General features: G+C 47.4%; 3 protein-coding genes across 3 annotated transcripts; all 3 read left to right on the top strand.

Moving 5' to 3' along the window:
• The first annotated feature begins 659 nt into the window (after positions 1-659).
• On the top strand, positions 660-4,227 carry LOC131209929 (SWI/SNF-related matrix-associated actin-dependent regulator of chromatin subfamily A containing DEAD/H box 1 homolog). The gene is made up of 7 exons (XM_058203090.1): positions 660-817; positions 1,079-2,520; positions 2,592-2,741; positions 2,809-2,966; positions 3,056-3,203; positions 3,277-3,778; positions 3,878-4,227. The coding sequence occupies exons 1-7, from the start codon at positions 760-762 to the stop codon at positions 4,009-4,011; spliced, it is 2,592 nt and encodes an 863-aa protein (XP_058059073.1). The 5' UTR covers positions 660-759; the 3' UTR covers positions 4,012-4,227.
• A 2,079-nt stretch (positions 4,228-6,306) lies between these two features.
• Positions 6,307-13,218, top strand: LOC131207669 (nucleolar protein dao-5-like). The gene is made up of 3 exons (XM_058200292.1): positions 6,307-6,414; positions 11,191-12,948; positions 13,037-13,218. The coding sequence occupies exons 2-3, from the start codon at positions 11,193-11,195 to the stop codon at positions 13,105-13,107; spliced, it is 1,827 nt and encodes a 608-aa protein (XP_058056275.1). The 5' UTR covers positions 6,307-6,414; positions 11,191-11,192; the 3' UTR covers positions 13,108-13,218.
• A 594-nt stretch (positions 13,219-13,812) lies between these two features.
• Positions 13,813-15,897, top strand: LOC131209085 (uncharacterized). The gene is made up of 2 exons (XM_058202067.1): positions 13,813-14,826; positions 14,891-15,897. Exons 1-2 carry the CDS (start codon positions 13,923-13,925, stop codon positions 15,034-15,036), a joined length of 1,050 nt encoding a protein of 349 aa, XP_058058050.1. The 5' UTR covers positions 13,813-13,922; the 3' UTR covers positions 15,037-15,897.
• The last annotated feature ends 8,132 nt before the right edge of the window (positions 15,898-24,029 follow it).

Genomic DNA, 24,029 nt, shown 5'->3' with positions numbered 1-24,029 from the left:
TCGAGCATGTACTAAACAAATCACGCACTGCACAATGTTTATTTCTCAGTGCCTGGCCTAATTTAGCGCCATAGGCAGAGAAAATTCATACCGAAATTACTGAAATACCATACCAAATGGCAACAAAGCGCTGGCTGTCAAAGCGCGAAGTGAACCGCATTCACGCCGGAGTTCGTTTACAAAGCTATGGTTTCAGGAGTTCAAAAACATCGACAGTTGGTAACGAAAAATGTGCCCCTCTCCTGACCATTCAGTTTGATACAAGGTGATTTCGTCTATTTTACAATGGATAAATGGAAATTTTACGGATTTTGTTACTCTTCTTTTATCTAGAAATTATGGACATTATACTACATTGAAACGAAATAAAAAGACATAAGAGATTGTCGAAAACATAGCATAACATACACTGATCAGCTGTCAAAAGCGTCGGCCCTTCGCCAAAGCTACAGGCAAAACGCTCGCTATCGAGTTTCGGTCGTAGTTGCTCGTTGGTTTTTAGGAAGAAAAGGCTTTGGTTTTTACACTTGTTCATGTTGTGAGGTTTGCTCAAAGGTTTCCGTTTGTTTTAACTAAACGTGCGTCGCGTAGAGAAACTAGCATCAGCATATGCCTGGCAGTTTTCCGTGACGCTTAAAACCAATCGTGATTTTTTTAACTTTTTTTTCTGCCGATGCGAATCGTCCATCGTTGCAGTGTTTGTGAAATAACGTCGCCTTGCGTATCCAGACTCGGTTTCCACGGCAACCAGCGTCGAGAATGTCTTTACGCGAGTACCGCAAGCCAATGCCAAGTGGAATTGCAAACGGAGCGCAAGGTAAGTCATTGAAGAATATGCTGGTTTGAACAACGAAATGGCTGAAGGCGATGCTGCCCATCTGTTTTTGGCGTCGGCTTCCAGTTCTGATCAATCCGTCGCAGTGACAGCTGGCGTTGAGGCTATAAGCAGATGTAAACAAAACATTGAGAAGGAGGAGTGCGTTTAGCTGTTGATGCCACGAATTTGTTGGTGTCATTACTTGATCGCAAAATTGCATTACATTAATACACGTTTTTTGCTCTTCCATTGTTACTTAAGACGCCAAAATATCGCTCATCCCAGGACGAAAACGTATCCAGATGATGGGAGATAGTGACAGCGAAGGTGATGGTTCGGCGAGCACAATCAAATCCGTCTCTATTCCAGCCGTGGGCCCCATCAAAAACGGGTCGTCACCTCCGGCGGCACTGATTTTGTCGGTGGACGAGAAATCGAAACGACTGAAAACGGTGAAAGGCATCTACAGCTCGGTGGAGATCCTCACCGTACAAGCCGCGCTCGTAGCGAACGAATGGGACGTGGGCAAAACTGTAGAGGAGTTGAAAAGTGTGGAGGCCAAATGCAAACTCCTACCTGCGAAGCCACTTGTCGCTTCAGCGGGATCGTATTCCATGGCAGGATATAAGCAACAACCAGCTAAGAAACGGCGTGTGCAGCATTCGAACAAAAGTGAAGATGAAAGTGACAATGATTCCGACCGTCCCACGGAGCAGGTGTTTGATAGTGATGAAGATAGCGACGGTTACAGTGGTTCCCACTCAACCAAACTCACTTCAGAGCGGAAGGCTGTGCTGGAGTTTCTCAATTCCGCCAACCATCACGAACTAATCAGCGTAAAATCACTATCGACTAAAAAAATCGATTTTCTGTTAGAACTACGACCGTTCAAAGATTGGCCTGATTTAATTGACAAACTGCGATCACATCGCTCACTTCAAACCGAAATACTGAACTATACGCAGGAGTACCTGACACGACGGAACAATCTGGCCGGGATCATGGGCAAGTGCAGTAAAATAGTGAAGAAACTTGAGGATGCGATTGAATCCGGTAGCAGTCGGGCCGTCGAACAGCCAACCAACATTGGTGAAGGGTTGAAGCTTGCCGAATATCAGTTGGTTGGTCTGAACTGGCTTACCATAATGCACCGGCATAACATGAGCAGTATTCTGGCAGACGAGATGGGACTCGGTAAGACTATCCAAATCATTGCATTTATAGCCTGGTTGAAGGAGAATGGAGAGCAAACGCGACCATGCCTGGTGGTGGTGCCCTCTTCCACCATGGATAATTGGGAGCAGGAATTGATGAAGTGGTGCCCAGAGTTGAGTATACTAAAGTACTACGGCAGCCTGGCCGAGAGGCGCATGGTACGGGTCGATTGGGCCAAGAACGGCATCGAGGAAGTGGATGTGGTGTTGACCACCTACCACATGATGGGTGCTTCGGCGGAGGAGAAGAAAATGTGGCGCGTCACGGAGTTCGATTACGTCGTGTTCGATGAGGCGCACATGCTAAAGAACGTACAATCGCAACGCTACCAAAACCTGATGCGAATTAACGCAAAGCATCGCATTCTTCTGACCGGCACTCCGTTGCAAAACAATTTGCTCGAACTGATGTCACTGCTGTGTTTCGTGATGCCGAAGCTGTTCGGAAGTAAAATAGAGGACATTAAAACCCTATTCCACTCTAAGGGGGTGCGTAGCGCTTGTGGCGCATAGCTACGTAAAGCATCGCTAGTTCTCACTCGCCTCTTTCTGCTCCACAGAAATCCGCCAAAGGAGACGGTGAAAGTGATGATGTCTCCTCGTTCGAAAAAACTCAAATCGAACGAGCAAAACTGATCATGAAGCCCTTCATTTTGCGAAGACTGAAACGCGATGTCCTTAGTTTCCTACCGCCGAAGAAAAACATTGTTGTAAGCACAGAAAAATTGTAATGGTCGACGAAATGGAGCGTTAACGTTTTTGTGGTTTCGCTTTTAGTTTAAAACGCCAATGGTTGATTCGCAGAAAGAAAAGTACGACGAAACGGTCAACGAATACCAAAAGGTGACGGGAGTAATAAAGGAAAACACAGATGTCAGCGGGATGGCTATAATGATGGATTTACGAAAACTTGCCAACCACCCGTTGCTATTAAGGTAATATTGAGGGCTTAAAACCTATCAGCCTTTCGATTATGATAATAATACCTCACTTCGTACTATGATACTATTATTTGCTTTACTAGGTTCTACTACACCGATGACGACGTGCGCAACATGGCGCGAAAACTGGCTACGGATGCAGATTACAAGGGCAAAAATGTGAACGAAATTTTTCAGGATATCGCGTACCTCTCGGATTTTAAATTATTCGAAATGAGAGACAAGTACACGGTGCGTTGGACATCCAATGTTAGTGTTCGTTACTCTTTCAGTTATCATCATTGATGTGCTTCTTCGTTTGCAGAGTCTGTACGACTTAAGGTTACCCGAAAAGTTGATCACCACTTCCGGGAAGTTTCGGCAGCTTGACGAACTGTTACCAGAGCTAAAGGCGGACGGGCACCGTGTACTCATCTTCAGCCAATTCACTATGATGCTGGACATCATGGAGCGTTACCTGAAAATTCGCAATCATAGGTTCTTGCGGTTGGACGGCTCCACGGCCGTTACTGAGCGCCAGGAACTGATCGATGAGTACTCGTCCGACCCGAATTTGTTTATATTTTTGCTTTCCACTAAAGCGGGAGGACTGGGCATTAACCTGACGGCTGCGGACACTGTCATTATTCACGACATCGACTTCAATCCGTACAATGACAAGCAGGCCGAGGATCGTGCCCATCGCATGGGGCAGCAGAAGCCGGTCACGATCTACAAACTCATATCGGAGGGCACTATCGAGGAAGGGATGATGACGATTGCGCAGCAGAAGCTGCAGTTGGAAAAAGACGTTACTGAGGAGGATGGTAAGTGGCGTCAATTTGGTGGTCGGTTTTATCTTGTTGCAACCTTCAACCGGTTTTTGTCTCTCCACATGTTCTCCTTCTCTTTATACATTTTCACAGATGAAAATCCGATGAATAACCATAAATGCATGGTGGGACTGCTAACTATGGCACTAGGAATGGATGAAAACAAGGCCGAAACAATATTGAAAAATGAGTCCCCTATGAAGAAACCGTTTAGAGACGAATTTTAAGTATTCCTTCCAAAGTGAGACCACATTCGCGTTCTCTGGTGACATTATTCGAAAACGTAAAGCCGAGTGCGAATAAGCAAAAGCGAAAGTGAATCAAGCAGGTTCTTAACTCATGATCCCAGCCCATCTATGCATTGTAGAAAAGCGGTTTTATTGATTTTGATTGTATAATCCCTTTATTTATATTATGGCACGGAATCGACGGTAGGAAAATATATAAGCATAACTTTTGTTAGTAAATGTTGATCTGTTAATCGGCTGTTCTTTCGCGAATGTCTTTCCACGTTCGGTTAAATAATCTTTTATTTCCTTCTATACATCATCTTGTGATCGCCGTCGAGCCCAGGTAATCCTTACGGCATGATGGTGGCTCTATATTGCAAACGGTTTCAAGGTTTGGGTTTTGGTATCCAAACATTTGTGCCACGGTAAATAGCGGTAGGACTTCAGAGCCTAGTATCGCTCGCAATTGCTGTCAATATTTAGCAAACAAATCGTTGCGAAATTGAACTCAATTGAAATTGAAATTGAACACAGTTAGTGCCCGCCAAACAATTGCTGTGTAGTTGTCATGGCTACATGGTTACTTGGTTACCTCAATTAAGACGAATTAGAATAAGCACAATTGACAACATTTTTTAAACTTTCCTATTACAGATATTTCGCATACTCTTGACCACACTCTCATGCGGTTGGTCTAACATGAACTTTACATTGAATTTGTTTTCCGTTGTTTGTCGAAATTTGCGTGAAAAGTCTTACAGCTTAGTTTTCAGTTTTCATGGCTTGAACGATTACTTTTCAGTCCCAAGATCACTCGGTTTGTTCGCTGCGCTTCGGAAGAGGAGCTTAGTGGAGCCATGAATTGTTTTCCACTTTAACCGAAAGGCTCGTTATGAATGGCTTCACCAAAATTCTATTGCGTCCATCTTGGAGAAGATGGATCGCGCACGATTCCGCACCGAAAGAAAAACAACGAAACAGCAGCAGGAAGCGCCAAAGCCTTGATTTGAATCAGCCTCTCAGACAGGAAGCGAAGAACTGAAATAATTGCCGATCAGATGAAGCGCGGCTTCGAAATGTGCTGTACTCCGGCGCTGGGTTGGTTGTTTTCCGTGCGAAGAAAAGCAGCACTGTTATTTGTATCTTGTCAACTTCCGTTTCAAGATGAGGTTGCTTCAGGAGGTATCTCAAATTATAACATTTTCAGCATCTTGAAAACAAGTTCAAGATCAACCGGCGGCATTCGAGTGGCGTGACCTCCTCCGGTTTTCATATACTACTCACCGAATGGCTCCGAAGAATCGCGAGAGCAAAACAATAGTGCTACCCCCCAATGATTTTCTGCTCCCGGTGGTCGATCGGTCATCGACCTGCAGATTTGAGACAGCCCAAACACAGTGGTCGGTTGGAGTGCCTTTACGAGCTTTGATTTCAGTACCCTCTCGAAACCTATTAATTGGCTGCCCAGAGTGGCATATGCGGCGAGCTAAAAACGTTGCTTCTGCGGTTGGCCTTGGGGCAAAAATCATCTTTATTGGATGGAAACATGTTACACAAAGTTCTCACTGTGCGAAGGAACGAAGTGCAATTGGCGGATTTGGCAGAACCGCAAATCTCAAGCTTCACCAACCACCGTCTAAGCAGCAAAACCAGGCAAAACCTTCCTCGACACCGCTTGGCGTGAAACCGATTCTCGTTATAAATCTTCTGTTCTTCCACCGCTCACCGACAGAATCCGGTCTTACGGTCATTATTACCCTCGCGGAACGTCTTCTGCGCTCCGGCTCTTCTCTCAATCGATCCTCGAAACAATCGATGCTCAAGACGGGGGCAGCATCGCTGCCCGGCAGCAGACCAAAACCGAAAAAAAACTTGTCCTCCCGATGCCCAATGTCTGCGATTGCCGCCGCCTGGCCGTTGTGCGCAGCAACCTGCTGCCTCATGTTGGAACGTATGTTCCCTCTCCAGCCGGCCGGGCGCTCAAGAAGCGAATATGCTCCCACGAAGAAGGGAGCCACCGACGTTATAAAGCTGAACTCGAAATGTATGCCGAGTTTAGTCCATCGAAAGTGGTCGCAGCATAAACAGCTGCGCAACCCGTAACCCCGGCCCGCGTTCCGCGGATCGTCGTTTTTGTCCCCGCGTCGAGTAGCGGCCACTTCCTTCGTGGCGTTAGAAAATTGCCCGGCAGTGTCACGCACTGGAAGAACTGGTTTTTTCTACGCCTGTTTTATTTCACTATAAAGAGCGCGATCCGAAGGCTCACTAAAGTGGCTAAGTGTAGCACCGAGTGTGTTAGTCTCCAGCGTGTGGTGGTCGCCAACGTACACTAAACCGCTAGAGGAAGCTCACTGTTAAACGAAACGAAGTTTGCGGTGCTGTTAATCACCGACGACGAAGGTAAGTTGGCGGGGTTTTGGAATCGATCGGAGAGAATTTGCATTGTCCCTGAAGTGCGTCTGTGTGAAGGGCTCCAAACGAAACGTCTCTGTTTGGGACGTTGGCTCATCAAATTCAAACTTGAACTGGACGCCTTATTTTTCGGGGGGCTAGATATCGGCCTTCGGGTGTTTAATGACCTCAATCGCCCCGTGGTGGATGGTGACTTTTATTTTTGCTCCACTCCACGCGGATCGGTCTGTCTCGGTCTGGAAGGGGGCTACGTGCAGGGAAATGAGCATCACGCGAACCAGCGACCCAGCGCCTCAGCCTCAGTATTGGTGATAAAACCGGGCTTAAGGCGCCAGCTTGAAGAGGGTTCGAATGGTGGAATGCAGGTGGCATGCATCTTGCGTAACGATGTGTGCAAGCGTCGCTCGGAATCGATTTCGGAGAAATTATGAAATGTGGCCGTGTGTCCGTGTGCTCGGAGCTCGGAGCCCCAAGAGGTGCGGTCAGTGGTGCAAGGGGAGAACGTGGCCCACCCCGCCCAAAAGCTGGGCTGGGCATGGCCACTCCCGAAAGTGTGCTCGCAAGAAGCGCCATGATTGGCGTTGTGATCAATAATGATCGCCATTACGATCTTGCGCAGCTCACAAGAGCTCGCGCTACAATCTTATCTCCGAGCCCGAAGATGGTCGGTGAAAGTGGCGTACGGAATCATGTTTTATCACGGTTACGATAATTGATGTTTTACGAAGCCCGCAGTTTGCAGGCAACTCTACTGCCTATTTTGGAGTGAACGGAGGTGCCAATTTATCTGGGACAGATTGAAACGAGGATCGCGATAGACAAGGCTTTGGATCGCACCACTTGATTGCTTGGGTCTACTTTTAGCGTTTCGAACTGTAGGAATTAATTTTATTACAATCAGTAGTCCAGACTGCATACTTTCCCGATGTTGGTGCATGTTACGACGTTTAAGTAAATCGATTTCATGTCTATTTGTCCACCACCAGTTTGCTCTGTTCGCTATGATCAATTCCACCCGGCCCTCATCGGGGGGTCCAAACTCATCCTTGTTTCGTAACGTATAGAGCCTACAAAACTCGTTCACCTTCGCTCTCGTCCGCCAGCAAGTTCGCGTAAGGGTTGAGCTTATTTTGGCAGTAAAAATATCCCCAGCCCACCCAGGCCCACGTCAAGTGCGATCGTAAATTTTCGCCATGATTGCCCCCAAAGCCCAACTTCGGCCGCCAAAAAAAAAATTCCATCCCGCGTCGCGTGTTTTGCGCATCCGCTTCACGCAATCATAATCCGTCAGAACGGGCAAAGTACGGCACGGTGGGTCCGGCATTTGAAAACGGACCCGGACGAGGTTTTTGTCGGAGGCACCTCCGGTTCATGGGCGCCGTGTGTCCAGAAGACTCATCTTGGATCGGTTGGCCAAAGAATGGAATATGAAGACAAAGCTAAAAATCTGCATTCTTAATTAGTCGTCCATGGGACCATGGGAAGGCCGCGAGGTGTAGCGATCGGGCCCATTAATTAAGAGGCCCCGCTTTTGGTTCGCGTCGTACCATCCACACTCGCTATAATAACTACCTTCGGAGATGCGGGATGCGAATTCCTACTCGCTAGCTCCGATTAGGCCAGGAATTCGAATCTAATTAGGTACGTCTGTGAACTTCGCAAGGCCACGAGTCAGTTTTCGCGGTTTTCATCAAAGTTCCCATGCCCAGAGCTAGGTTTCCGTTTGTCGAATCACCATTTTCGTTCTATCGCCGAAGCTTCGCTAGGTGACCGCTAGGTGGCTGAAACCCGAAAATTGATTATAATTCCCCCTTGAGAGTCTATTGGTCAGTCCGCACTGGTCGCGTTCATAGCAGTTGCTTTGAGGTAAGGCTGGCCCTTGTGAACGAGAGTGAATCACAAGCACGATCACGTTGCTGAGATCATGATAATGACTCCAGCGATGGTGATGGTAGAGGTTAGGCTCCGTAGTGCTTCGGTGGAGGTGGAACCAAAACAAAATTCGACCTCGATTTGTGGCTCTACTGTAGTTGCCAGTACTTCGTCTAAGCTTCTGCCGTTCCATTCGGCGGGAAAGGCGCCCGAGGGGGAGTCGAGTGGAGGAGTTCGCCAAACGGCAGCATAACTCTTACCGCCCCACACCGTGCCGTGCATCGCGGCGGCCTTCTCCGCCGGGGGTACCGGTCGTTGCAAATGCAATCGGCCTTTACGTTTCTTTTCTTCACTCGCCGATTCCCTAACACACGCTCGGTACGGCACGTTCTGGGCCTTTAATTCGAGAGCCAGCGGCAGTAACAAATTGATCAACCGCGCAACGCGACGTAATTAGCGTACGGCGGGCGCGCATGGCGTGCCATAAATGGCAGCATCACTCAAAACGTTGACGCCAAGTGTATCGCGCATAAACAAATTGTATCGAAAAAATGTGGGGCCCACAGTTGGGCGGCGATTACGTTACCCCGATTGGAGGCTTCGATGGGGCCAGCGCACTATGGGGAAAAGGCGGTCATAAACCAATTATGGATTTTAAGTATATTTTCCTAAAGTAGATAAGTCAGTTATGAGCGAATTTTTAATCTTCCATGTGGCGTAGGTTCGGAGAATTCACCTGTCAAAGTCGAAAGAGTGATAGAAATGGCTCTTTAAAACCAATTTTTATCAGCTACATTAACGCGATCGTTAGCACAGTTCTGCAACGGTAATGCAGCCTATTATACATCATTCGAAACGTAATGAATCCATCTTTCGTATGAAATAATCAAATGTTTACGTTTCGCAATCGTAGTCCTTTTTTCTATCGAGAATTAGTATAGAAAACTACGAAAAAATACAGTTTTCAACTTTGTTAATGCAACAAAAAATGTTCAGTGTTGCCTAAATGATGCATTACAAATGGAATTTAGGTAATTTTCAACTATTTCCAGTAAGTTTTACTTGTAAAATCCTGCAAATTCGACCGCTAGGGTTTATGAAATCTTAAACTAGGTGTTATCAGTGTTATAAGCTAAGTGTTATAAGCCCCGCTGATAGAGCAGTCGGTAACGCTAGTCGATTTCAACCCAGCTGGCCTGGGTTCGAATCCCGGGACCGGTTGTCACGAACTGTTGTGTTTTACTTCTTACATACACGAATAGCACCAGAAAAAAAATATTAACAAATGTCTCTGGTGCTTTTGCAGGCCAAGACCCTAGATAGATAAAGATTTGATAATGATAGAAAGGTTTTGAAATATCTCTAATAACCTTAACCATATCAGCTATCAGAGAAAGAAGTTCATGCAGCAAAATTAAACACATAGTGTACAGATATACATGTAAAACTTTTCTATGCTTCGAAATTGGTTTAAAATACCTCCACTAGGTTGTTTGGTAGAAGAATCTTTGGAAGCGCGGCATAAATGATTTAAACAATATAGGCCAAACCGAGATATACCTTCCAGAGAGAACAATTTAAAAGACACTTTCATTCGGGCAATACATAGCAGTTACCCCAAAATTAGTTATATTTCATTGGGCTATAGGCAGCGAAAAAACCATAAACTTAGTTTTCCTGATATAGCTAAAGGTTTTTTTTTATCATGGAGGAAACAACTAATGACGGTATGGAACATGTATTCAATCAAGTAGATAATATCGATTTAAGGTTGGATGAAGACATAGACTAATAAGTATTCTATCAAACGTTTAAATAATATTTCATGGGATACTTCGGATAGTAATAATTACTTGTTTCTAAGTTCCCACAATCAAAATTTGCATTTACGCTGGTGTCTGAAAACATTTTGGTGTAATGCAGATTGCATAGCTCAGGCGTTTAAAAACCTTAAAATAACGAAAAAAGCTTATCAATCAGCAGATTCTTCCCAAATCACAATATGTCCGGCTTTCCCCGTACAAATTCCCCACTGTGCACCGATCGGCTGGAGAAATGACGAGGTGTACGAGTGAATGAGGGGAACTACCGCGCAGCGATTTGTTGGGACCTTCGCGCGCCCGCGGCAAAGGAAGATGTCTACGTTCACCGTGGGGGCATCACGGCCGAACTGGCCGGCTGGCGTTGCAACATTATGCTCCCCCCAGAGCTAGGCATAATGGGGTGCTCAATTTGGTTTATCATTGTTCGCGTCGCGGTTTGTTTGTCGTGGTCCGTGATCCGACCCGAAGTCAGGCCCCGAAGGGGGGGGCGCTCCATAGAAAGTGCACACCGATAGGCATCCTTTCAAAATCGATGCGAGTGGCCGCATCTTCTGTACACCATCCCCGTTAAGTCGGCGAAATCGAACCAGACCAGACCCCACCAATTAGCGTCGGGCCATGAAGTGTCACGGCGCAGCTCGGCTCGGCCGAACAGCTGACAACCTGTTCCGAAGAATTCATCTCCTTGTAGCAGCGGTGCGCGGGGCCAGAGATCCACTATAGGCCAAGGCCAGGCGAGCGGGACGTGAACTGTTGGGACGTGGCGTAGTTGCTCGTTCGGGTTGCTATTGGCGGGGCGCATGACTGACATAACTAGTTGGCGCGAGATGGTGGTGAGCTGCTGCTGCTGCTTCGAAGGGCAGCATCCGGGGCACGCATTTTCGGGGCATCCAGCTGACGGTACTCTTGCCCGCGTTGAAGTCGCACTCTGATCGATTGTCGGTGATCATTAGCTAAAGTGTCTGTTAAAAGCTTCCCGCTCTCAGATAATGACGCTCAACTTTGTCGCCCTAAACTGTTCGCCATTAAAAGAAGCTAATTTAACGTTTCCTTCCTCACTCTTTTCCAGCCATGAAGCTTTGTCTAGTCATCGTCACAGTGGCCGTGGCCGTGGCAGTGGCCACGTGCCACGCACTTCCGGTGCCGCAGGAAACCGTTTTCGCTGTGTATCCTGTGAACAGTGCCCTGGCGCAACACTCGACCGATCAGCCCTTCAACACGCAACCGGAACAGGATGGCACTGGCACTACTCCCGCTCTATCTTCGCCCGTCGAAAAGCTCGCCGAGAGTAAGCTTCCGTCGGAGCAGCCGAAGGTGTTGGAATCGGAGGAGTCCAAACCAACCGTCGCCGCCGCCGCCACCGCCGCCACCGCCGCTCCGACTGAGCAAAGCGCGAAAGTTGACGCCCCAAGTGTGGCAGCAAAATTGGCTCCACTGGTGGAAACAACGACGGAAGCGAAGCCCGTCGAACCGACAACTACCCCTACCAGTCTGGGGGCTGCAAAGGACGAAGCTACAACGACTGAGCCGGCGAAAACGGTTCCACCACAAACACCCGTTCCGGAAACCAAAACCGACACTACAAATGTGACCGCCGTTAAGGAGGTGGTTAATGTACCAAAAGTGTTGGCTGCTGATCCAACGGTCAATGTGGAGAAGAAAGTTCCGAACGTATCGGCGGAACAGACCGCAAGTGCGGACAAGGCACCTGCAGCCAGCGAAGACTCTCAGAAACTGCTAGAACCTGCCAAGGCCGAGGTAAAGTCGGAAGTAAGCAAAGATGAACCGGCAAAACCCGCTGAAGAGCCCAAAAAAGCAGAAGTTGTTGAGGCCAACCAGGCCCGATCGGCGGCCGTTGAGGAACCTGCCGCGAAAACCGAGGCCAAAGCTGAACCGGAGCGTAAGGATGATGTGAAGAGTGCTGAGCCCGCTCTTAAACCTGCTGCCGCCGTGGTCGAGGAACAACCAGCGTCTGCAGTGCCAACAAAGTCGGACCTCGAGCCAACTCCATCGTCTACCGTGCCGGAACCCAAAACGGAAGGTGCGCAGCTGGACAAACCCACCAAGGTTCGCGCTGCACCCATCGTGGAAGGTCTTAAGGTATCGCAACCGGTCGAGGCAGAGCCAGCGGTCGCTAAAATCCACGTAACCGTAATTCAGGAGGAACTTCCGGTGGAGAAGCAAGTCGCTCCTAGCGTCCCTGCCCAAAACGTACCAGTGGCGGTGAACGAAGTGACACCCGTCGCGGTGGCGAAAGAAGTTCCAGCCACAACTACGTCGGAGGTAAACAGTGATCCTAAGCCAACAGCCGTGAGTGAAACGCCCAATGCCGAGACTAAGAGCGTTGCGACTGAGAAGAGTTCGGCTGTGGAGAGCAAAAATGAACCGTCGGAATCCGAAGTAACCGAAGCGGCGGTTACGGTTGAACCTACGACGAAAGTTGTCCCAGAACTGGGCCCAATTGTCGTGGTGGTTCCCAGTGTGATGTCCGAATCGTCTGCCGAGGTCACCACTGTCGTTGCGAAGGACGACGAAGCGCTGCCTACGACGAAATCCGAAGAAAAACCAACGACTGACGCAGCCCCAACGGTACGATCTGCGCCATCCGATGACGAGCCAAAGGAGGTTAAGTTGGACGATCAGCCGCCGGCAAAAGCTGCCAGCGACGGGAGTTCTCAGCCGGGGTCAGCAAAAGTCACGGAGTCCACCAGCGCGAACAGTGCGGATCAGGGTGACAGTGACAGTGCAACAACGACGGTGACGAGTGTCACGGAGGCAGAACTCGCACCGACACCGGCCAGGCTGAAGGGTAAGAAACAAATTCCTCGTAAGTATCATAGCTTGGTGTAGTGGGTAGTGGGCTGGCTCCTGTTGACCACACACACAAAACTGATCACCCATTTTCGCATTTCCAGCCAACCTACGAGGATACAGCAAGCGTCTGAAGCAGCAAGAAGCGCGAAAGCAACTCGTCGACTTTGAGTAATGGTCATGCTGGTTGCGGCAAATCCCACAATGTCCCTAGCTCGTAAGGTGTAAGAACCGTGTAAGAATCTAAGTGATAGCTGTAAGATGACATCATCACACTGAATAAAGTATTTTTCGAACTCGTCACGCAAATTGTTTCGCACTCGTTGAGTAATGTATTCCAATATGCACATTATAGTTTATCCGTATCAATAAGATCTGTGCGCTGCTGTTTTGACATGATCTGAATAACCAAACAGCCAACCGGCTGACGGCAACTTCTTGACTTCTAGGTCTGAAAGATTCTTCCTCGTTGGAGTATTACTCAGTAATTCTCCGTGCTGGCTACATTCGTCTTTCCAAAATACAGGCCTCACATGGATGAAAAAATAGATCGAAATCATTAGTGTAAACATTTGAACGAATAACCTCACAGACCGACCCGAGAACCATTTGCCGCTCGTTGATGGCGGGGCTTTTTGTTGCCAAACTGTTACCGTTGTGTAAGTCGCTTTTTGCTGACTGAATCGGCAGGCTTCTAATGTCTTTGAGCCAGGCTGGCAGGCATTGGAATCGGTCTCGGTAGTTACTACTAACTCGCCAGAAATCGTCATCATTCGTCGCGCACTCTGCGATCACGAATAAATTAAAGTGCATAGAAACGGAGGCAGTAGGCTATAAAAATGATCGCCATTTCCTGTGCTCACGATCAAACCGAGTCGAGCCGTTCCAGTGATCGGTGGTTTCGTTGCGCTCGCGATCTCGAAACAGAACTACGCTACGTGCCGCGGTTGAGGTTAGGTTCGTTGTTTGTCGGAAAAGCAAGGGCGAATCATGCGGTGCCCGTTCGAACTGGTGCTGTTACTGGCAATCGTTGTGCCCAGTGCTCGGTTGGCTCCGCAGCGAAGCATCGATTTTCTGTTGGGTGATGAGGAACTGCAAGCAGTTGTGAAACCGATAGCGAGCCAGCCCGAAGTGCCTCCCATCACCGAGCAGTTTGATGGCGACCGACAGGAAAAGGAACTGGCCGTGGTTCAAGCCACGGTTGATCCCATCGAAAATGAACAACAAACGGAAGACTCCGCAAGCGATGTGACGGATGAAGCGTTGGACGAGGAATCGGTAACCGACGAACCACAGCGAGAAGAGCCCTCGGAACAACCTGCCGTGGACGCGAAGGACATTGCACCCACCTCAACCCCCGTTGTGACCACATCCTCGCCAGCTGCTGCGACAACCGTTTTGGATTCTTCTACGACTCCCAGTGATTCCGAAGAGAACCGAGATTCCGCCGAGGAACAGTTAACAACAAATCCCATCGTGGTGCAGGACACCGAAGAACAGAACTCGACCGAATCCAGCGAGGATTCTAATCAACTGGCCCAGGATGTCAACACCTTCATTCAGGATCTCGCAAACGAAGTGAGAGCTGGCAAGGAAGGTCAGCAACCGCAGCACACGAACGGTCCGGAGTATTTGACGGAACGAAGTGAGGAGACGACTTCCCTACAGCCTAAGGCTGGTGTTCCGCTGTACCCTACCATAGCACCGAATGTGCCGGACCGTCAGGGAGATGGCCCAAAATCGCTGGAGAGCAGCGAAGAGGCCAATGAACAGGAGCAACTGAAAGTGGATCCCAACAACGACCAACAAAGGTCCAGCGGACCTTCGCTAACCGAGGATCAGTTTCGCTCTCTGATCGAAAAGCTGCGCTGGTACGATCAGCCACGGTTTGCAGGTAAGTCAGAGGTGTTCCTCAGTTAAGGCCGCTCTTGAGCTCGGGTTTGCTATGACCGTTACAGAGTTTGATCAATGGCAACATCACCAGTTTCCTCAACGGTCCAGCTGGCAGCAGCAGCAGCAGCGGGACGAACGACAGCAGCACTATCAAAGCCACGGCTCCGAAAGTTTTCACGGTCACGGATTTCACCGGACCGCTTGGCATTGACGCACGAAAGTCGCTATGCTTTCTATAAAACCGACCGTACAAGAGGCCCAACACTTCAGGTTGTACTTAACGACATTAGTATAAAGTGCATCAGACCTGATGCATACTAGAGAATGGACGGATAACGGCGGAAAACTGTGATTGTTGTTAGAAGAAGGGTGACGCATTCGTCACCGATAATAAATTAATATACGATGATTAACTACTGGAGTTGTAGAGGGTCCCATTAGCGCACAGAAACTGGCACACGATGACTAGCAGCAGCCGAGGTCTACCATATTTACATCCCACGACGTGGAACTGGTTCTAGCGATATCGGAAATATGGGTTAGTCAGCGCTGTTCCGGTTTACTACGCATTAAATGGCGCAACACGAGCAAACGGGCGAGAATGTTTTGGCCGATGAATTGGCTACGCATGGTTGAGGCTAAGGAATGGCAAAGAATTAGCGGCGTTAATTGGAATTATTTAAAAATATAGAGCAAGAAAGCAATGAACAATCTAAACTGATGTAAACAATGCAATGATAATGAATATATGATGCAGACAGTGATTGTAAATATTTTTTTCCCAACTCGGTCTTTGTCGAACATGCTACTGAATCAAAACCAATTAAATCAGAAGGATTCTTGTTTGTGGCCTTGGTGTGGGCGCAATGTCGCACACACATAGCTAATATTTGAGGGCCATTGTTTGTATGATGAGTATGCGAATCTTCTCACGATCCATATTTTAAAAACAATATAAAACCTTCCTCTTGAACGTTGGAGAAAGTTAGTTTTAATATTTGTTACCATGCATTTGAAATTTTTTCTCGTAATCCCATATCATCCTTAATTAAAATTTGCTGTTTGTTGTAAATTTGATTACATTATTTCTTCGATGTATTTCGTACTGTTTGATCAAATATGCGCTTCAAGGTAGGTTACAAAATCCGAACCGCGAGGTCCGATGAAACATTAATCATCCACGTGCGTTAAAACAGAAATATATCGCCTGCGCTTTTGTAAAACCTACCACTTTCTGCGATGCACAAAACTCCAGAAAACAAAACTCAGGCAAAAAGGGCGCGTTTAATTAGGAAACATAAGAAACACGTATCAGTAAAAGCAGCGCATTTCTCATCGACAAAGTAACGAACAATTGTTTTTCCCTTTAGCGAGACATACCGTTACCAACCGTTATTTCAAATTTTTCAAAAATTTCCGAAAAAAAGTGAATGAAAAGGTTTAATGCTCATCGGATTGCATACCGAAAGGCGTTCGATAAAAACAGAACTCGAACTGCTCGAACAACAGCCAATGATAATAATAATAATAATAAATAATTATCCCGATTTTGGTTTCACTCTTTTTCAATAGATGGCAGAGCAGAGTTATAATTTAAAGAAAATCACCACACTTTTCATTGAGTTTTCATCAACGCAAAGTTTTCGGTCCATATTTGCCGAATTCTAACTCCTAATTATCGTAATCTTGCCCGTTTCTTCATACATGAGTTGGTTTTCGTTTTTCAAAACCGCCAATGTGTTTCAAAAATCCGGTTAAGAATCTTTTGTTATAATTTCGTTTCGGTTTTCACTTTTACTTGTGGAATGCCGCGCTCTTTCCGCGCCGGGTAATTCCAGTGGACAACATTCTTTTCTCATGCAACATGTCACTTCTACACCAAGTCGTAAACCACTTTTTCTGCACGATCCCCCCCATTCGGCCGGACAATTAGCATCAGCAGACATTGTTAATGGTATATTTTTGACCAGCTTCACGGTGCATTCCTAATGCAAATCGCACACTGCCAACCTCGTCGATCGCGTCGGATCGCGCTCTGATCGATGGTGCGCGCAATGTGTCCCGAGAATTTGTTCCAGGAAATTGCTCCAGATTTAATCACGAGAAGCGAAAACTCCCCAGGGAGCGCGTCAACCTCAGCCGGCAAGCCCAGTCGTCGTCGTTGAGGAGTCGCACGTCTGACGTGTTTCTTGTTTGCTGCCACCTTCATCCCGATGTCCCGACTTCTCGTTCGGCGTGGCGTAAAATTTGATTTCAATTGCACTGCCAGCAACGGGGAACGTAATCGATGAACAGAACGTGCCCGCAGTGCGCATTTGTGGCGCGTGAGCGTTCCTAACCTCACTTTCGGCATCGTCGGGACGTCGGCGCCATCGGCGGAGTGTCGGCGCTAAGATGTCGCGAATGGGCCTGACATACACGGCAAGGCAGCATCCCTCTTCGGCACGGTCCAGCTGAATATCAAAACGAGACTTCCTAGAACTGCGCCAACCCGAGTGCCGGTTAACGAGCCGTGCAGCGGCCCAAGTGAAAAGAATTGTACCTCTTCGCCGCCGGTTCCACCGGTTCACAGGGATCTTAGTTGGACTGCGAAAATCTACGTCGGATGCTGTCCGACTTCAATTTCGCTCTTGCCTTTAATCGTCCGTATCTTGCCACGGAGGTCTGCGTCCGCACCGACCGTTGTCCCTGTGGGTGGAGCACTCGGTGACTACACTAAATCACATCAACACGGTGGACTTAGAAGGACTGCAGTTAGGATAAAACTGTGCTTTGAAATTATTTACGGCCCCAACAATGTAATACGCGTTTCGACTGCGTCTGGTCTGAGTTCAGTGATCACCGATTCTCCCCGGCGTGGTCGCAGACTGCAACGCAATAGACCAACGCACTCTACGCTAGCGATCGACGTGACCGAGAAGGACGAAGCGTAGCGATTTGCATGATGCAACCGGCAGCACCTGTTGCAGTGGAACATCTGGCAGCCTCGATCGGTTGATGGCCAGCCGTTGAGGCCAGCGGGGCCAGTGGGTCCCGCGCCCACTATCTACGCCGCGATTAGCATTAATCAATAAACTGATCTGTGTGTGCGGAGTGTTCGTTGGTAAGCGGGTGAGTGCGGCACTTCCTGCTACTTCTTCGGGATCTGGTTCCGTTGCGCAACGCTCCGTCCGGTAACGTGGCGTGAACAGTTGGCGCGAACCAATTAATCAGCCCATCGCGACCCAGGCCCCGAACTGATGTAACCCGGAGCACTGATTGCATCGTCCGGAATGCGATCGGTCAGCAGATCGGATGCAGATCGGATCGGAGATTGTTGCTTCCGACGGACATCTCCGACGGGTTGAGAACGTGGTAGGGTCCTCGGAACGTGGCGGCGGCGGCTTGATTGTTTACATCGCTCGCTGGAAATAGACCACAACTCCAGCTGGTCAATGAAAAAGTAGTGACCGACGCTGGCCTGGCGTGTCAATGGAGTGAAGCGGCGCCACAGCGAGCGTGGGATGCGGCGTGGCCCATTTCTGGACCGAGTAGCAGATGATGTTGTTCTGGGGCCACGCTGAGCACGCTTTACGAGTTTACGAGTGCACCACACTCCGCGACTGTGTTTATGGCTTTGGGAACGATTTGCTCTATAACGGCTCATTTAGCGGGATGAGATGTGCGGGCCATATCCTTGCCCGAGAATCTGAAATTCCAGCGCCAAACGGGGTTACGCGGGCGAAGGTGTCGGGGTGCCATTAAAATGCTGTTTGTTGTGGCAAACATTTGGAGCTGCTCTGTCATCTGGCGAAAAGTGCAGCACCCCGATCTCGAGGCGTATTTGTGTCCGTATTTCGAATGGAGAAAGAGACCAGTTCGGCGCTCGTAACTTCCAGCAAGAGGTGTTTTGACGTTTCCTGTCAACCAATGCGGTGGCGTCGTCGTTGGGTCAGAGCAGGAATCAAATATTTCAAATGTATTTATGATTATTGGTACTATCAACAAAGGGTAGTACGGTGAAGTAAGAAAAATAAAACGGTGGTAAAGAATCTCTTGAGAGGGGAATTGAATTTTGCATCGAGATTTGTTTGGGACATCAGTTGATGTTTTGATTCGTACAGGAAACTCTTACAGACCTATTAATTAGACCTGTTAAAATCAGGGTGAATTAGGCTGGTTTTACGTGACCGTAAAAATTAAACTCCAACCCCTATCCTGTAGAAATAATTGGTTTGCTGCAGGGTGCGTAATCGCGACAGGGGACATTTAAATGTTAGATAACTCCGCTGTTTTTGAGTGGATTTTGGAAAATAATCAAGATTTATTTATGGTATAACATGCCGTTCAATTTACTACAATATGGTTCAAATGACAGTCTCCATTAAACACACGAAGAGCGGGCATATTTCACTGTTTTTGGGCATTTTTCATTGCATTTGACAACATTTCGGGCATAATAACAGCAATTTCCGCTGTGAGTTTGGCTTTCATTTCCTCAATGGTCTGCGGTTGGCTGGCATAAACCTTACTCTTCAAATAGCCTCACGGAAAGAAGTCAGAAGAAATTCGCCAACAATAAGGACGTACAGTTCAACGTTTTTTTTTTTCAATGTAGAGCGCTACAATTTCAGCCCGCTTTTTGACATAAATTGATCCATTACTAAAACGGCATAAATTGACGTTTCAAAATGTGGCCGATTTGTAAAAATCGATTGACAGGTGGCGGAGTTATCCAACATTTAAATATTCCCTGTCCTGATTACGCACCCTGTTTAAAATGTGATTATATAACTATTTGATCACACAAGATCATCTATTACGCGTAATGTTATAGACTGTAAAAGCATTGATTGAGAGGACCAACTGAACTGGAACTTAGAATTACTCTCCGGTTATTCTCCGGATATAATAACCGTTTTCTAGCTCTGCGGTCTTCGCCTGCGCCATTGGCACTCTTACTTTTTGTTGCTCTCTGTAACGTTGCGTTTTTACTAGCGGAGTTGTTCAGCCGCCCCCGTGTCACGCCGGTCTCGGAAATCGAACCCTTTCTGTCGTACATATCATGATTTCTCTCCACTTCTAGGATGCCTGTTCAAATTCTCCAGTAATAGTGATTTGTTCCCTTTCCCAACATGTCGCCGTTTGCCGACCAACATGTCGCCACCAAAATCTGGCCAAGGAACAAAATCTTCCTTTCGCCTACGCTTCGCCTAACAACAGACCCGAACTCATTCGCCTAATGCTTCCCTTAGCCCCTTTCTCCGGATGGAGGCGACCAAATTAATTGCTCTGCTCACAGCTTTCCCGGGCCCGCGTGTTTCTCATCGATGCTGGTTCCCAACTCTAGCCGGTACGATCCACAATGCACCCGGATCGTTCGGGCACAGGTGTTTCGAGCAAGAAAGTTTCGCACCGTGAAGAAAGATACGTGCTACGAAGAAGATTACACAAATCATAAAATTATACGCTTCACAAAGGTGAACCGGCTCTACAAAGCGCAATCGCAGGATGTTAGCGGTGGTGCTGAAGTCTTGCCGAGAAGGACATCGACAGACGGTGGTACCTCAGCCAGCGATCGCCCCGTCTCGTACTAGCAACAATTTTCTCACAAGGTGTGCTTGTTGTTCTTTCGCCTTCCATCACCTTCTTCAGATTGCTCCTGCTGTTGGTCTGTATTTTTTTTTTTGGTTTCTTCTCGGGCTTTCAGGGCGAGGAGACCTTGCCAGGAGTCTCGCTGACCCCGAATATCCCGTTCCCGTTCCAAATGATCCTTTAACCGTTTCTTGTTTTCTCTCACTTTGATTTCTTTTATGTACTCGCTCCATCTTTGAGGCATTCTTTTCTTGCCAGGGGTCCTTCTTGCTTCCTACGCCCAATTAAAACAGCATACGTGTACCCCTCACTGCGATCACCGTGCGGGGACTGCGCACGGGCGATCCTCTCATCCGGGCACACATCTGTGAGCGAGATCCATGATCGGGTCCGTCCGGATTGTCCGATAAAACCACAGCCCAACATCTAGTCCTGTGTTGTGTTGGACGGCACAAAAAAAAAACGGGTTCGTTATAAAATTAATACCCAAACAACGAGACACCGGAGGCAAGATGGAAAGAAAATGTCCGAAAAGGAAGAAGTTTCCCCGTGGCGGACGTGGACGAAGGCCAAACGTTTGACGTTTGAAAAGCGACGGTGTGGCCGCGAGTAAGGAAATAAAAAAAAACCAACAACACAGTTTCCCGAAAGATCCGGGAATCCTCCTGGGATCGAATCGATCCAGACGGGCACTGGTTGTGACGATCCCTTTATCGAGCGATGCGCCGCATGAACCGGAATGTTTGGAAAGGATTGTGCAATGGATCGGAAATTCTCCAAAAGTCACGTTAGTACGGTTCACTCTTCACTTATTTATGCTGGAAATTTGAAGCTCACTGCAACAAGCATTATTACTAATCTTAACAATGCTCCGGGTTGTTGTAAAATGCAACTAACTAGTCACCGAAGTAACTGAAATTTAGTTTAACACATCTCTGTAATTCTGAGGATCTGTATGTATTGATCGTAAAATTTGAAATGTATTGATCTGATGCTGCACGCTGGCCGAAAACAGTCTTAAAAACGAATTAAACAGTTGTAATTACAGACGATTTACTCTAGTAAAATTATCAAATTTCCTTTAATTTGACGGAAGGTTATAGTTAACAAAGGTAAATAGAATATTATTTATTTTTTAAATGAAAAGATCAATTCAAAAAATCCAACAAGAAACACAAACTACTTCTTACCTTTACCTCTCAACATTCCAAAATATTTTTATCATTTTTACAATGTTTCTGTAAGCGATACATTGTTCAGTTAAATTCGTGTCTTTAGAAGGTTCCAAAGTGTTAACGATTCGTCCATTGTAACACACCTCACGTGATGTAACTTCTGCTTAAAATTATATGTCAAGAGAAAGTTCTCTGAAATTTTACAAACTCGTTCTATTCGATTCTGATGTTAATTTGCATGTACAAACCCAACCGCTTGATTGCTTAATGTATTCAACATCATTCGTTTCACTTTTCGATTTAGAAGCTCACTCCAAAACATTTGGGGGGGCGTTTCAGGTCCGTTAATGCACCTCACCGGCCGCTGCAAAATCAGAGGACAGAGGATAACAAAAAACTCGGAACAACAGATCTACGGTCCTGCGGGCAACGTGCTAACGTGCCGTAGGTGATACCCGTTGATGATCGCCCAGATTGATTCTTCTCACACTTTGTTGAATCCTTTGCGCCCCGTTCGATATACACGTCGGGACTCCGTCGGGGATGTGTTGTGGGCAAGTTGTTCAGGTTTCATCCTTCCGACGGACGATGACGAAACGTGAGACAAAGTGCTCCAGCTACCAACACACACTCAGGCACAGTTTTATGCTGCTTCGGACCGATCGGACAGGAGGTCCGATTCATACGGGCCCGGTTTAGATTCCAAACCTGCTCTCCTTGTCTTCCGTATCGCTCAAACAAAATGCACCAGAACTACACCTGCTGAAAGTTCTCATGTCACTCGAGATCCCTCCTCGAGCTCTGACCTGGGTCCGGTAAGTGCCCACCGCTCTGACGAGGGATTCAGTTGGGTAATCAAAAGCCTGGCGGCTGGCGTGACTGACTTGAGCGATGGGATATTGTTGGGAAACCAGCTGGCCAGAGCCCGACCGACCCCGAGAGTCCCCCGATCGGTGGCTTACCTTGACGACAGCTCCTTACAGCCAGTCTCCGATTTGATACAAGAGCATACAATGAACGACTAAGCCTTCTTAACTGCTACGATGTATCAGGTTGTTAGTCATTTTTTGGAACCAACTGTGACGATCAAGAACGATCTTCCTTTTTGGTGGTATGTTTGTACGAAAGTTGGAAGACGGAAGCCAAGCGTTAAAAATTACCTTATAGTTATTGTAATCTAACTGGCCGATAAAGCACCACACGATTTTAATGCGAACTCCTACTGCTACTATCGAACGGTGGCTCATGTTGGTAAATCATCAACGTTATACCACGAAGTGAGTCGGGCGATATCATCCGCAAAAAATGGCGAGCATGTTGATCTTAATTCGAATTTAATTGATTGTCATGCAGCCACTGATCGGAGGTAGTTTTCCGTGTGCTAATGCTCGGCCATCGGCCACTGGCCTGGTTTTGGTTGCATTTCGGTCGGCACTAAATTCCAACGGGTAGCTACTTACCCAGCTGGCCTCTGGCACCTGGCGGCGCGTGGAAAGATTAATTGGAAAATAATGCTACCAGTTGGGCGAACGGTTTTGGCCTTACTTCGAAGCCTGTCGAAGCCGCCATTTGCTTATGAAAGAAAACAGGCTACATCCACGGCGACACATTGTCCAACGATAAGCTGAAGTGGAACCTAGCCATTTTGAACTACTTGACGGAGTGAACTTCTCATTCGGATCGGACGATGTGCGCCAGAATCCACCATTATCAATACGTACATTTTGGATGCATCTCTCCCTCAAGGATCACCGCTACAACTACGATTACCATTTGGATAACCAGCTCCATCATCGTCATCGCCAGGACTTACATCCAATTTCAATTTATACCCAGCCCCCCATCGCCTATTGCAGTAAAACTGGAGCAAAGGACCCTCCAATCGAGAGGACAAGCTGTTAGATTCGTCACTGTCATCGTTGGCGTCGCACAAGTCCATCGAGTCCCGGCGACCACGGAACGGAGTACGGAAACCGGCTGCTGTGGAGATTGTGAAAAGGTGCGATAATAAATTCGAACATTCCGAACCCCACAAACCGACACGGCTGGTTGTTGTGCGCGCCAGGACCCAGGCTTCGGGATCGATCCGAAGTCCAGTCAATCCGAAGAATGAAACCATTAATTTTATACATTTATTTTATGTGTTTTCCGCCTCGCTTTGCGTGGTCGGTCGGTCGGTCGGTAGTCAGTCGGTAGTAGTCAAGCGTCCAACGAGAAGGTCCTAGCGGGTATTAGGATACTTTTCCTTACTGCCTTCACTCGTTAATACAAGCGCCTAATATATTTTCCTGTATTTTTTTCATATGTGTTATTGTTTCCTCAAGTAGTTTGAGAATTGCGAAAATCAATATAACAATAAAATATCAATATAAATAATTTATCAATTTATAAAATAACAAATCAAACAAATTGGTAACACAACAAATAAATGTACTCTTCTGGATACCAGTTGATT

This window comes from Anopheles bellator, chromosome 2 (genome assembly GCF_943735745.2).
Source record: "Anopheles bellator chromosome 2, idAnoBellAS_SP24_06.2, whole genome shotgun sequence".
Lineage (NCBI taxonomy): Eukaryota > Metazoa > Arthropoda > Insecta > Diptera > Culicidae > Anopheles > Anopheles bellator.
This window is presented reverse-complemented; position numbering and strand designations above follow the sequence as displayed.